The sequence below is a fragment of the Helicoverpa armigera genome, chromosome 13, assembly GCF_030705265.1.
Source record: "Helicoverpa armigera isolate CAAS_96S chromosome 13, ASM3070526v1, whole genome shotgun sequence".
Taxonomy (NCBI): domain Eukaryota; kingdom Metazoa; phylum Arthropoda; class Insecta; order Lepidoptera; family Noctuidae; genus Helicoverpa; species Helicoverpa armigera.
The window spans coordinates 950,568-964,896 of NC_087132.1; the positions used below are offsets into that span (position 1 = coordinate 950,568).

Consider the following 14,329-nt stretch of genomic DNA (forward strand, 5'->3'; position numbering starts at 1 on the left):
ATGTTATTTGGAAGGGAGATACATGGTGCAGAAGGAGTTAAAGTTTTTATTAATTTTTCTCGGATGCGTTATGTAGCTCCCTCGGGACGCAGACAAAGACGCGGGTAAAATCTAGTTTCTCATAAATTGTAACGGATCCAAATTGAAAATGATGTGTTCGGTCAGAAAAACCTTTTTTGGAAATAGACCTTAAAGCTAGATTTATTCGGGGTGAAAAAATATTTGGCTTGGTGTATATAGGAGTCGATACCTAAGCCAACGATGTCAAGGGATTTGACATAAAAATTCTTTTAGATAGGCACTAGAGGATTTTCGGTAAGGAATATAGATTTTCACTTGGAGCAAATTACTTCTTAGAAAAAGTGAGGGTCAATTTTTTCGCAAGTTATAAATTGAACCGTTTTTGGTTAGGTTCATTTTCGTCAAGTAACAGAACCTAAATACAATAACTGCCTTTTTGACCTCCCAAACCTAGTTAATGGGTAACACAATATCCTTTGGTAACACAATTCGACAGTAATTCTGGCAACCAAAACAGAAGAACATCGGAAAATGGCAAAAACAAAAATAGGTACGCAATTTAGCTAATTTTCCTGAACAATACAAAAATAAAAAATATTTATCTTTTCATTAAAATTTTCAACCTACGTCAATAATTTCGTGGAAAAAAAGAAAAGAAATAACATAAACGTTCTGGCATACTTTTCGTAATTACTGCGAACGAGTTCCGCAAAGAAATGCTTTAAAAGAAACATAACACGCAGGCAATCTTTTAAAAAGGATCGTAAAATAATGATTGTGTAACCTCGCCAGTCGAACTGTACATTCGAACACAGAAAGCTTATGTATTTATTTATTTAACTTCAATTGGCACTTTCTAAATTGCTCTTCAACCAATCAAAATATTATCGCGCATTTATTAGTCTGAAAGTCTTCGATCAACAATAGCAGTATAATATTATTCAAGACCCAATAAACCTCAACATGTTTTCAGTTTTACAAAAGCTAAACACTAGAAGGGATAAGCGTAAAAAAAAACAGTATTTTATATTACTTATATTAGCTACCCGTTACGTTAGGATAATTACACTTACAGGAAGCCTTGTATAAATAAATAAGTCAAAGTAAATATTATTCTAAAAATACAAACGTACCTACGTTTTTAAACGGTTTTATTTAGCTTACCCTGTTTGTTTTATTCTTTCTTGGGTCAAATTTAGTAACTCAAATTTAAGTACCTTGCTGTTGTCAGATTGATCTGAAATTTGGTACACACCTTTAATTCCGATGACAATGCAATATAGTAATATCAATAACATTGTAAATCCAAGATGGCCGCCGGTACAAAATGGCGGATTACATATTTTTTCCACAACCCCCTCAATATGGGTATCAAATGAAAGGGCAACTCAAGTAGAATACTGTCAGCAACCCCAGCGGGGCCCAACAGGGCCAAGGCCTGCCTGGGCTGCGGGATTGTCCTGGTACATAAAAGGCCTACGATGAAACACGACGGTTTTTAGTCAGTAAGAGTCTGGCACTCCCTCACCGCTGCTGACCCAAATATAGAATGAGGAATATGCGGTAGGCATTTTCATTAAATACTAAAAACTAGAAAATAAAAAATCGGTAAAAAAACTTTTAAGTTAAACGGTTTTATCTTATGTGCACTGAAAACTAGAAAATAAAAAAAACTGTTACTTACCTATAAACCTACATAGGTGGTCCCGGTCATATTAGACTAAAATAAAAACGTGGGGGCCCTCTGAAATCCTACCTATGGCAAAGCATATCTTTATACTTTGGTAGATCGTGAGCTCGGCGTTCGCTGGTGAAACCGCTAAGGCTGATTATTGATTGTCAAAATCTCCAGTTACGATTATAGTAAGTAGAAATCCACACCTATTATACCTCTAGAAGAAAGTATTACAGCAATAGTTAAGTAATGGGCCCCACGTTTTTATTTTAGTCTAATATGACCGGGACCACCTATGTAGGTTTATAGGTAAGTAACAGTTTTTTTTATTTTCTAGTTTTCAGTGCACATAAGATAAAACCGTTTAACTTAAAAGTTTTTTTACCGATTTTTTCTCAGAAAACTGGGCCGAAGTTGTGTGTTTTCGTTTTTATCAAATCACTTTTCTCGGTAACAGTACTGGAACATGTAGGAAGGAAAATAAATAAAGTTTTCAGCTGGCTTCGTGTTTTAGTCATCGGACTATCAGTATTATTGAGCACTACTGGCTTTTTATTAGCTTTTAAGTATAAAACTGGAATTTCCATGCTTTTGATCATTGAGGGTATCTAATTAGAGCAGTTCCTTTTAGGAATACTTTAGGTTAACGTTCTGAATTAGCTTTATATTCATGGTATATCTTCTTTTTTCAACTATTGGTGGAATAAATAATAAAACACGTACAGTAAAATATTTAACTCAAAAGCATTTAAAACCTTACTTTCCTGCCAATAATTTAAACATCCCCATGCCTACAAATATCGATGTTCATATACTTTTAGCAGATACTTGTTTTAAATGCTCCTTGAAAACCAAACCCTTAAGGCCTTACAGCCGATTCTGAAGCAGATAAAAAACTTGTCAGCTTATCGACTGTGAAATTAACGACAAAATTATTCTACAAGTCTCCCAAACTTTTCCAAAAACCATCTGATGCTTTTCCAAATTGTGGAGAACTTCCGGAAACTCTTGGAGGTCCCTAGCCAGTGCTAAAAGGCCAAACAAGGGCACAACTGGCCCCCTTTGGGTCTTTTATTTCGGGTCAGTTGGCCCAATTCGTTTTATTGCATCCAAAATGTGTGACGGGATACCAGATGTTTTTTAAATCTGTAGAGACACATTTTAGATGTGTGCCACTGATTCCTTGTTTGGATGTGTTTGGAAAATTACAGGGCAAACGTGTTGTTTAATCACACTTTTAGATTTAACCGGATGGTGACAAAAACTTCTCCCGGATCTAAGTTACCTCCCCTCTAATTTTCAGCCAAATCGGTCAAGCCATTTTCATGTTATGTCTTGACAACGGAAAGGGGGTTTCATTTTTATATATATAGATGTGCCATGAAAGCAAAGATAAGGTTCAAAGTAGATCAGACAATGCTAACGATTAGCAAAATACAAATTGAAACTGAATCCTTCAGACTCAAACATGTTTCTGAAGTACCAAAACTTTGTGCTTCTCAAAACAAACCAATCAACGCAAAAATTAAAATACACACAATTACAACTGGAGTCTACAAAGTTTTGATGCAAGCCGAAAACTTTGAGACGTCGGCCGGCATACGATATTATACTACTACTTACTACTCCCTCTACTCCTACAATTTCAAATGAAGATGAGTAGCACTCAAGACTTAACTTCAAAGTTCTACAATACGAAGTTCCTCGCACTTGATATTCCAATGCTAATGTCTGGATATACACTCAGAAATACGAGGAATTTGTTATGTAAGCAGATCATAGCTGTGGTTTTACTCAGTCGGAATTAGATATCATTCCTCCTGAGGGGTATTCGGGCGGAAGCACACATAAACGTCTATCTGAATTTGGTTGGGTTGATCTTGATTGAAAATCTAATTTCCTTACGTGATTTGTGGGTGCTTAAATTTGGAGTCAGTCCACGTAAACCATTTTTGGTTATGATGTCTATGAGAATACTCGTTTTCGTCACTGAATTTGAACTAGGCACCTACTATGTTAACTGTCAGTGGGTAATTATGTGTATGAAATTGTACAGGGCGTATATTCTAATTATATTTTTGATACAGCCAGATGGGCCAAACCAAAAGTCTCAGTTTTATTTAAAAAATACGCAATCCTTTTTTCCCAATAACTTTTTGACTAACATTCACCAGCGAGGTTGTTAAAAGTATAAAACAACGTTACCTACATTAAAAGCGTAACGAAATAAATTACTTTTCCTTTAACTTTTAGTTTGAAACATTAATAGGTTGACCTGAAAACCTACAAAGTTCTTCTCACAATACTGCAAAATGTGTTTATTTCTGCAACGTTCGTACAATGTACCTACATATGTGGGGTTACTCTGCATTATAATTTTCTTCAAGGTTTTATCTTGAAAGCACTTTCACAACTTCACATGAAGTTGTGAAGTAGATAACTTGGAGTTTGCATCTTTAAAATATTCAAATCTGATTTTAAAAACCAGGTTTGAATATAAACGTGTTTCATAAAATCTTCTTACAAAAAATTCTTTGGACCAGTACCTAGTGAAAAGAACGACACCTGCTTTTCGGATTTGAAATCTTGAAATAATTACCTAAGTGATGAAAAGAAAAAAAATAACCAAATTGTTAATGACTAAAATCCATTTAATATTCAGCAGATACTAGTAAATGCGTATATACCTGCCAGACACATACTTTTGAGCCAACTTGCTGAAGTATGACATTGACCTTGAATATCAGTAGTTTTCCTTTTAAACCTAAAAAGTTAACTCTCCTCTCCCTGATATGTTTGTACTATTACGAGAAAAATGAATGCAAAGAACAGTGTTTAATCCGATTTCGAATCAATTTACCCTAATCAAAACCATAATCTGACTAAACAAACGTGCCGAAAATCAATCAGCTTTTTACCTGATCAGGAATTAAACACTCCAGCCTCATCAGCTGAATGCAATCAGTTCGTCTCATTTCCAAGTGGGATGCGTCGTTTGGCGCGTACCTGCTGCCACTGGATAAAGTAATAAGAAGTCTTGGTCCGGACAAAGTGTCAAGAATTTTATGAAAGGCTTATTTTGCCTGTCGTCATTTTGTTTGCTAAGTGCTGCTATATAATATTTTTTTTTATAATATCATAGAATAGAATTATATAGCAGCACATAGCTAGAAGGAAGTGGTTGAAATATATTCTATTAGGTATCTTTTTCTTACAGATCCTATGCAAGAAAGTTACATCAGGATTTCCAAAAGGGTTTCCTACAATACGACTACCTGACTGAGGGGTAAGCAATTTTGAAGAGTTTATTCAGACGTAAACTGTCATATTATCTGTTTTATTACAATAAAATAAATAAAAAGAACTAGTCGAAATGAACCTTCTGCGCATATGTATTTTGTATCTATACATCGAGTTGTATGTTCGTACGTATGTTTACTGAATTCAATTTACCTGCAGACAGGCGCTTGCCCGCGGCTTGGCTTCGACATTTATGTTAATATTACGCTTTTATTGATCCGTCTGCGTGTATATTCAATGTAGGGAAATGGAACGAGTATATTTAATTTGTACGTGGGCGAGGGTAAAAAAATATGTTCGATTACTTTTATGGTTTTGTAATTGGATGTTCTTTTCTGTGTTTTTGTGTCGTAGGTGTTTCGGTAGATGTGAATCATTACGTTTGCAGGAAAATATTCGGTTTCGTTGATTGTAAAAGCTAAAATTAATTACTCGTATTTTAGTTACAAAAAATATCATACATACCTATAGGATAGATAAGAAATTATCTGCAAATTCGGTATAAAAAAGAAAATTAATCGAATCGTCTCATGTTATTCAACTTTTATGAATTTATTTTTGAAAAACCTCCCACATTTACAATCAAAAATTCACTGTCTAGAAAGAGTGAGAACAACCCACAACCGGCTTACAAAACAAAAAAATATAAAAAACAACCTTTTTTTATAAAGAAAATAAATAAATGCGTACCACATCCCGTCCCCTTAAAGGTACAGCCAGTTTGAGTGGTTCATTCGATTTTCAATTTCAACCCAATCACAGCGCAGCCGGGTTGAACTCCGGCGACAAATTGGGTTCCGTACCGTGCAGTCAAAGGCGCATGTTATCAGCCCAGCCAGATGTAGGGATATGAAGGTTTAAGGATTAATGACGTTGCTTGTTATTCGTACCGTGTAATCGTCTTTCGAAGTTCGAGTATGTTGTAAGTTCCTAGGAGGGCAGGAATTTTGAGTGGGCTTATAATGAATTGCCTGGATGCCCATCATGCAGCTTTTGACATGGCTGCAGCATGTGTTATAGAACCGGGATATAATATACAGGTAGAACCAAACTTTCTAACTAGTTTCAATAAGGCCCACTAATACACAACTGATACTCGTAGCTATATGGCGCCCAAATGGGACTTGATGGCACCCATCTGGGACCAAATAGCACCCGAATAATATGTGATATACCTAATCCAGTGTCTCATTAAAACACTATAGTAATTTTCATTAATCAAAAAACTTACAAAGCAACTTATCAAGACTAAAACCTACAATAAGTTGGTTACTTCCACAAGTATACTTCAAAACTACATCAAGCAAACGTGAAGGATTTCCAGATGTTCCCAGTATTCAATTATAGTAAACGAATGTACAAGAGGTAGCAATACTGCGGGTATTCTGAACCAATTCCGAGTCCATTCACTCGACTCTTTCACTTCATGTGGAGTGAATGAACTTTCTACGAACATAAAAAGGGATGAATTCCTGTAGCTTTCAACAGTAATGGAGGCTTGAGGATACAGGAATCGTTTTTGGGAGATTATCTTTACGATCAATCTATGTAATATAGCATTATGAAGATTATGGGAGTCATTCACTTATATGGGCTAAGATTACCTTTATGATATTTTTTAATAAGTATGTTAAGCTCAAAGAAGCAAGGCATATTGTAAGCAACATTTTGTTTAAAAAAATAATGAGTAAAGCCCCTTCACACGATTAAAGGATTCAATGGAAACACCAACCAAACACGAAGTCGAGAACAATAAATTACTTAACTTTATTTAACTGCACAATAAAAACAATTGTGTTTTATTTTATTGCGACCTTTTATACGTTATTGCTTACGTGGGGTTCCCCTTACATGCATTGGTCTCGCTTGGTAAGCAATTCTTGGGCCGTAAGGAAAATGTGGGGAATTAAAAATTGTCTTGTGGCAAGCGGTTTCTGTAATTTGTTTATGTGGCGAGGAAATCTCTTGTTTCCTTGTAATGTGTTAAAGAGAAATATATTTGTGGTTTGTTAAATGGATGAAGGAGAAACGAGATACGGTTTATGTTAGAAACGTTATCAAAGCAATTTCCATAGAAGGCTCTTTTTGCATTGAGACTTTTAAAAACGTAACCTAGCTTTTCGATAGATTTTTCTATCGTGTAAAGTTCAACCAAAATATAACTGCCATCGAACATTCAGGAATAAATTTTACAAATCTTAAAACGAGTCATAACCGTTCCCACCAGTAATCACAAACCCAAATGTATTCAAAACAAGTAGTAACATCGCAAAAGGATCAAAACTACAGTAAAGTCTGTAACACGAGGTAATAAAATGCTTCGGTATAAACGTAAACGGACTCTCAAAATGGCGCTATGTACCAATGTACTAGTAAAGTCAATGTGACAACTTTGTTGTTGACGTTTCATAAACTGTCAAATACTGACTTCGAGCAGTTCGGGATTATTGTGATGCTTATTTGTTTCTATTCTTCCTGAACGAAGATGGTGTGAATGGCTTTTTACAAGTAGTTGGCTACCGTTCGCGTAATACTATATACAAATTCATGCCAAGTCACAGTTAACATCAATAGACTGTTAAATATAAAATTACAACTGTAGGAATCCCGGGTCACACCAAATGCCTAGATGTTGAGTTCGTACATCTCAAAGTTATAAGAAAGCAACCCGAATGATTCCTCATTTAAGTTGAATAGGAAATAGACTCACATTTTAAACAAATAGAATAAAAAATATAAGCATTTCAAATTACTTCCGGCACCAAACTGGTCATCTATTTGTATTTGTAATAAAATTAATCAGGAAAGTTTACTTCTGATTTCCTTCAAACAATAATTTCGCAAAATCCAACTCCAATAGTGAACAAAATCAATTTAATTTTGGTGAAGTTGTTTTCTGTTCGGCCATTTCAAAGGTCAAACGAAACTGATTAACATAGAAATTACAAGATAAAACGAAGTTTCTTATGTAAATGTTTTATTTCCATGCTAATTTCACAACGGGGAAAAAAGTTTTCAAACTCTTAAGCATTCTTGTGGTATTTGGCCTGAGGAGTTCTTTATATAAGTTCGCCTTTAGGAGGCTATATCAGCATGTGGTTAGGTATTATGGCGGTATATAGTCAGCCCGAGTGAAGTTTTTATTCTAGCGTGCAGTGCGCTTTCAAAAGATTTAATACTTAGGACTTTTACGGGATGTCGTAGAATAAGCATTTATTTGATAGCACGATCCAGCCATTTACAAACAAATTAGAAATTCAAATTACCACTTTGAACAATATCTGATCATGAGATAATGGACTAAGATTAGACGAACGCCTTATACGGACGACAGCACATCAACCTACCTCTATCTGTCAAACTACAATATATTTCCAATCTTATCACAATAGACGAAGGTTAATAATCTAATAGTAAAACTTGACAGATTCGAGTAGGTTGATCTGCTGGCATATTGACAAGTTGCATTCTTGTAGACACCAAACCAAAGCAATATTTTATGCAAAGCAAACAACCCCAAACTCCAACACCCCGGAAAATAAAATGCTTTGAAAACTACGACGTAAATCAAGAAACTCATACAACAGTAGTATCTCTTGAAAATCCCAACAATGTAATCTTGAGTGCTAATGCTGCAAACTTTGTAGTTGTCAGTAAACAGTGGCATGCTCCCGGGTGCTTCGCAGCCGCCTCGTATATCTTTTTATCTTTATCTTTTAACCTTTGCCCTCCTGGTAGGAAAAGCGTTACTATTTTAAGGTGGCTATCTTTTCTAATGTGGTTTAAACGCGGTATAAGAGGACCCTAGTTAATTAATATACCTACAGGAGAATAGAATAAAGAAACTTGAGTGTAAATGTGTGGGGTGGTATTGTAGTTTGTATTTCTAGCTAAGTTTATCTTGGCCGCTACATGATAAATTTTCCACTTGTCTAGTTAAACTCGTTATATTTTATGGAGATTAAGCTCGTATTTTTCATTCCCAAAGTTTATGGCAGCATACATTTTGTGTAAACGATAGCTTGGTCGTCACTGCAGTTATAAAACATGCAAAATTTTGCCAGCAGATACCAATACTGTCTTCAGCCAATCATATTAGCTTCAATAATGAATAGGTTAACAGAAATCAGTAAGTACACCATAATTCGCCTCTTCCGACCCAATCTCTTAACAGGCGAACACGTTAGATATGTTATCAATTTACAACCACAACGTTTAGCAAATCAGGGGTTCCAAACTCAATAAGCAACTCATCACACCCTCATTAACCGATCACCACTAATCGATGCGATTAAACCAAAGTCTCCGATCGATCAGTAATAATTAATCGATTCATCGAAGCCATGGAGAACAAAATGACTAGGAGATGCCAGAACACAGAAGCTCCAAAGAAAGTAGCGCGCTAAAATGAGAGTGATCGGGGGACGAGAAACGTTACTAGCTCCGCCCTTACACGTGTGTAGAACTCGCCCATTATTTTGAAAATAGGATCACCAATCAATCAAGACCAATCTTCGACAGATTGATTTTGATTTGACAAGGAACCTGAACGCATCGTTTGTTCTAGCGATCACGACAACCGTACGTTGCATTGACCTACAAGAAGGCGCCGGATCTACCTTTCTTATGGAATCTCCGCTATCTTTCCTCCCTCCTTGGTTGAAGCAGAGGTATCTAAATGGACGCGCGTCGGAAATGTCCTCGATTACAAATTAATCGTATCCCGGGCGAGTGTGAATTTGCGAAACGATATATGGGCATTTAATATATCGAATCATTAACAGGCTGTTTTATACCTACGGGTGCTGTTTGTACGGTAATGCTTTTTGGGTGCTGATGTAGATTAAACGGTATCTAGATAGTAATCACCAATTTATTGTTGAAGTAATGACATCTGTGAATAATGATGACAACTGTTAATTAATATTTATGTTAATGGACGCCACACAGTAAGCTTACTTACTATGGATTGTTTATACATTTATACTAATTATTACTTGCCTACCACGCGAATATTATAAAGACGATTTTTTATTTGTGTACACACACACAGATAAATGTAAAACTTGACAGTATGCATGCATATCAAAACAACTTTGTAGGATCTCGGGTGGGGAAAACGTATCGCTCAGGATGCAGATGAAACCGCTGGTGGAATCTGGTTACAATATAATTCTGATTATCACTGAAACGTTAATGGCTTTCACGTAACTTTGGTATATTCTATTGACAAGGCGAGTTGAGATCTGCCTGTAGTAGATAGTTCAGGTATATTGACCGGCTTGTCCAGTGATAGTCCTTTGGCACTTTCGCGTAGTAAAGCCGGATCGGATCAGTCTTTTTGACATATATAGGTATGCGAAAGTAAAGGCATTCTCTTCAGTTAGAGCTTTTCCTTTTCGACTTGCTGCAGCTAATGTCAGCTTATTTCTGTGTTTATACTGTGCTATCTACTTAATAGGTATATTTGTAGGAAAACAATATGTCCTTCGAAAATTATTTTATTCAAGATTCTCTTATTTCTAACAAAAAGAATGATCCTTAGCAAAATGTTTGTCATAAAATATACATAGTCAAAAATATATTTTGCAAATAAACAATAAAAAATAATATTTTTAAATCAGCATGATCTGTTGAAGAAAGTGTGAAACTTTTCGTCCATTTGCAAGCAAAGATGCTTTTGATCTGAAAGTTTAGCTCATTGACAATAGATGGCGCTGCTATAAATTATTTATGGTTTAATACCTAATACACTGGAGTTTTTTATAGAAGAGGATAAAGGTGAAGATAATTTATTTGTCAAACACAAGTATATCTACAGAATAGGAATACATAATATTGAGGACTGTTGGTATTTCTGTACCTAAGCCAGGCTGCACATCAGTCATTCAATTGTTTCTCCACAATTGTAGCGCCACATATGAAATGCGACACATTTAACACCCCCATATTCCTACATGAGCACGCACACCGAGGAAACATTTGTGGCGAGACGTCATCCGCTCTACAATAGTTCTAGATCGAGCCTGTTCGTTTTTTGTGTCGCGTTGGTTTGAGAAAATGAAAAACAACATTGAATTTTACAGCAGATGTCGAAAAAGCCCTATATTATACAATCATACACTACATGATTATAGTGACAGAGGGATTACAGAAATTATTTGGACTAAGATTGGTGAAAAATTAAATGAAAAGGGTTAGTACCTATCTTTTTAAATAACCTCTTATTTTTTCTCATGAATCGCCACATCAAGAAATCGTCGTCATCAGAAGATGAAGTCGACATGCTGAAAGCGGTGCCACGCTACAACTGTGCTTCCGATGTGCGTATATAATACAATTCATTTGTAGTAAGCTGAATTGTAGCGCAACGATTGTGGCGACGTGAATTTTCGATACGTGTAGCATGTGGCGCTGGTATGCGGCCTTTCTTTTGCATTTTTTTTTACGATTAATATGGACTTTCTTTACTTTACCTCATCATTCTGTTTATCTCTCTTTGTCGTTGAATAGAGAAATAAAATAAACATAGAGATGTATTTCCAGGAATAAATTGAAACAACAAAATTATAAAAATCACAGTCGTTTATTTAATAATAAATACTGGTAATTAGGATAGACATAGAGATTTACGAAAAAATCTTTAGCGTAATGAAAGGTACTTTAAAATACTAATTAAATACCTAAGAATGTTGAGTACATACAAGTTGATATCGCCTACGCGTGATGTTATAAATGAGTCGTAAACTAACATATGAAAAATCACGAATAAGGAACTTAAAAATTAAGTCATGGGCCCGATTTCCTATAAAACCTTAACAACTATCCCTATGGGTACGTATAAACAATCTATACTTTATCTGCGTACTAAAAAGCTAAAGTATTTCGAAAACTATTTTTTATTATTAAAACTACGAACTTGCTATCAGAATCCGTGATGATCAAAGAATTTTGCAATAGAATCGGACTTAAGACCGTTGAGCTATACGGGGCATACCCCATTAAGTACATCCCTAATATTAAAGCATAGCTAGCTGTGACAACACGTTTATATTAAAAAACAAACTCTCAAATACTCTACGAGTCTGAACACCTCATCAGCAACCACACAAAGCTCAAACTTAAACATAATAATTTATCCTTAGGAATGATTCATAATATCCTCTTGGTACACAAACACGCTACCACGCAAAGATTCACTTAACTCCGATTCCATCAAAATCGACAAATTGAAAGAAATGTCATCGCCAACGAAGCTTATCGTTTTGTGCATGCGCCTACTGCATCATCTTCAATTTGAACCTTAACACTAAATAAGAGATTACCCTAATGAAGATGAAGAGTGCGCTCAGTGCGCCAACATCGATCCAAAAGTTCGCTTTGTCCATAGTCATTTCCTTCAAGAACAAGTTAGGATTCCTGAAGTGGCAATAAGCTTCAGAGCAGTGGAGTTTTTCTCTTCCAAAACCGTAGACTGACAGCATGGCTCCTTCGAACCCGTATCGAACGTAGCTGAGGTAAGTAAGCCATTGCAGGTAGCTAGGTATGGCGTTGAAGTTAACAAAGAAGCCTGAGAAGAGTACTACGGGGATGGTAGTGACTGGACCCAGGTAGACCCCGGTTTCGATCTTCATAGCGGCCCCGATGAGCAGGCCGAGGGACTGCGCCACCAGGGCCGTGAGGATGTTAATGGTCGTGAACATGAGGACCCGGTCCGTCTGCATCGGCTGGCCTGTCATGAAGTACACTATCATCACGTACACGCCGCTGAAGACAATCTGGAAAGAACGAAATTTCATAAATTCCATTAATTGTTATTCCAATGAGGTCCTTTCTACGGTAGAAATACGTAATAAGATTATTTATCAGTCAGTAGCTCTGCTATCTCGCAAGATTTATTGTTTGTATTTTGATGGAGATAATACACAGGTGCATCGTTACGTATGTTTTATGATTAGAAAAGATACCTATCAACACAGGTGTTCATTTATAATGCTTTGTCTAAGTCAACAACGGTATATTTGTCTAGTCAATTATTAGGGTATCGATAATTTCGAATTGACATTGATCGATTGATTAATGTCAATATTTCACAACCAATTGTTGATTGAAGTCAAGTAAAGTATCGGTTCCTCTATCAATAGTAATTGTTGCCATGTCTACATTGTATCGACAAATATTATTCCAGCCAAAGTTCAAGTAACAGGACTAATGATACTGACTCTCAAATGTAAATACCTTTATGTAAATAGTTTGAATATGTGATTTTTTTCCTCCTAACTATTTTATGTATCTTTATCTGTATTGATTTATAGTGCTTCTATCTTTGCCTACAAAAATTCTAGGTCCAATAATACCGTATCTGCCTAGCCTTTTCCTCACTATGTATGTCGGCTTCCTGTCTAACCAGATGCAGCTGAGTACATGGAGCGACTGCCTATCTGACCTCCATGGCTCAGTTACCCGAAAAATACGACACCCTTTGTTAAGAAGCCTAAGTTTAAGTCTTGATGAAAATAAAGTATTTACCTGGAACGGTAGATCCGCCATAGTTTTAGCGAAGTAGAAGGCTTTCAACGAGTACCAGTAGTTCAAATGCTCTCTGACAAACACGCTCATCTCAGTAGGGACTGTAACAAAAACAGAGATATCATAAAAATACTATTCTAGAAATGAACAAAGCGCCTATTTGTAAAAACTATAATTATAATATTTTAGATCTTTATAAAAGGGTTTCACAAGGAATTGTACTAAGTCCATAACAATAGCGTGGACACTAATCGTACAAAACACTTGTCAAATATGTAGCAACTAATATGTAAAGGTCAGTATAATACTCACATGTAAGAATAGTAGGCATCATAGCAGTAAACATAGTGAACATCACAGTAAAGAATATACAGCCAGCGTTGCTCATAACCTTCGCAGCGTCTCTCCCAATATCATAGTACAGGAACCCAATCAACAGCCCAACCACCGTATGAGAACAGAGTCTTAAGTGCGTCAACATCTGATCCCGCAAAATGCTTCTAAAAGTACGTTTCAATAAGATCCAGAATTGCTTCCACCCTGATGTAGGGAAGCCGGTCTTAATAGGTTTCTTTGTGAAGCTTTCGCTTGAATCGAGCAGTGAGGTGGTGCAGGTAACTGGTGCTAGGTTAGTGGAGTTGGGTAAAGCGTTCTGCTTTTCAGGATTTAGGACTGGTTCCGACATGTCTATCACAGTGCAGGTGGGTTTATCTGAAAAGAAGAATAAGGTTGGTAAGAAACTAGAGGTGTGTGTGTCCTTGATGAAGTATTTGCGCTAAATAAATCCACATCGTTGGATTGATC

At 36.0% G+C, this 14,329-nt stretch overlaps 1 protein-coding gene across 4 annotated transcripts in view; it reads right to left on the minus strand.

Moving 5' to 3' along the window:
• Window positions 1-11,563: 11,563 nt before the first annotated feature.
• LOC110373964 (ATP-binding cassette subfamily G member 4) overlaps window positions 11,564-14,329 on the minus strand; it is a 33,720-nt gene continuing 30,954 nt past the window's right edge. For all 4 annotated transcript variants that reach the window (XM_021331468.3, XM_021331466.3, XM_049840296.2 and 1 more), the window contains 3 exons: window positions 13,838-14,236; window positions 13,526-13,626; window positions 11,564-12,774 (listed from right to left, as the gene is read on the minus strand). In XM_021331468.3, coding sequence (XP_021187143.2) covers window positions 12,274-12,774; window positions 13,526-13,626; window positions 13,838-14,236 — 1,001 coding nt within the window. In that variant the 3' untranslated portion in view covers window positions 11,564-12,273. The remainder of the gene's footprint in view (window positions 12,775-13,525; window positions 13,627-13,837; window positions 14,237-14,329) is intronic.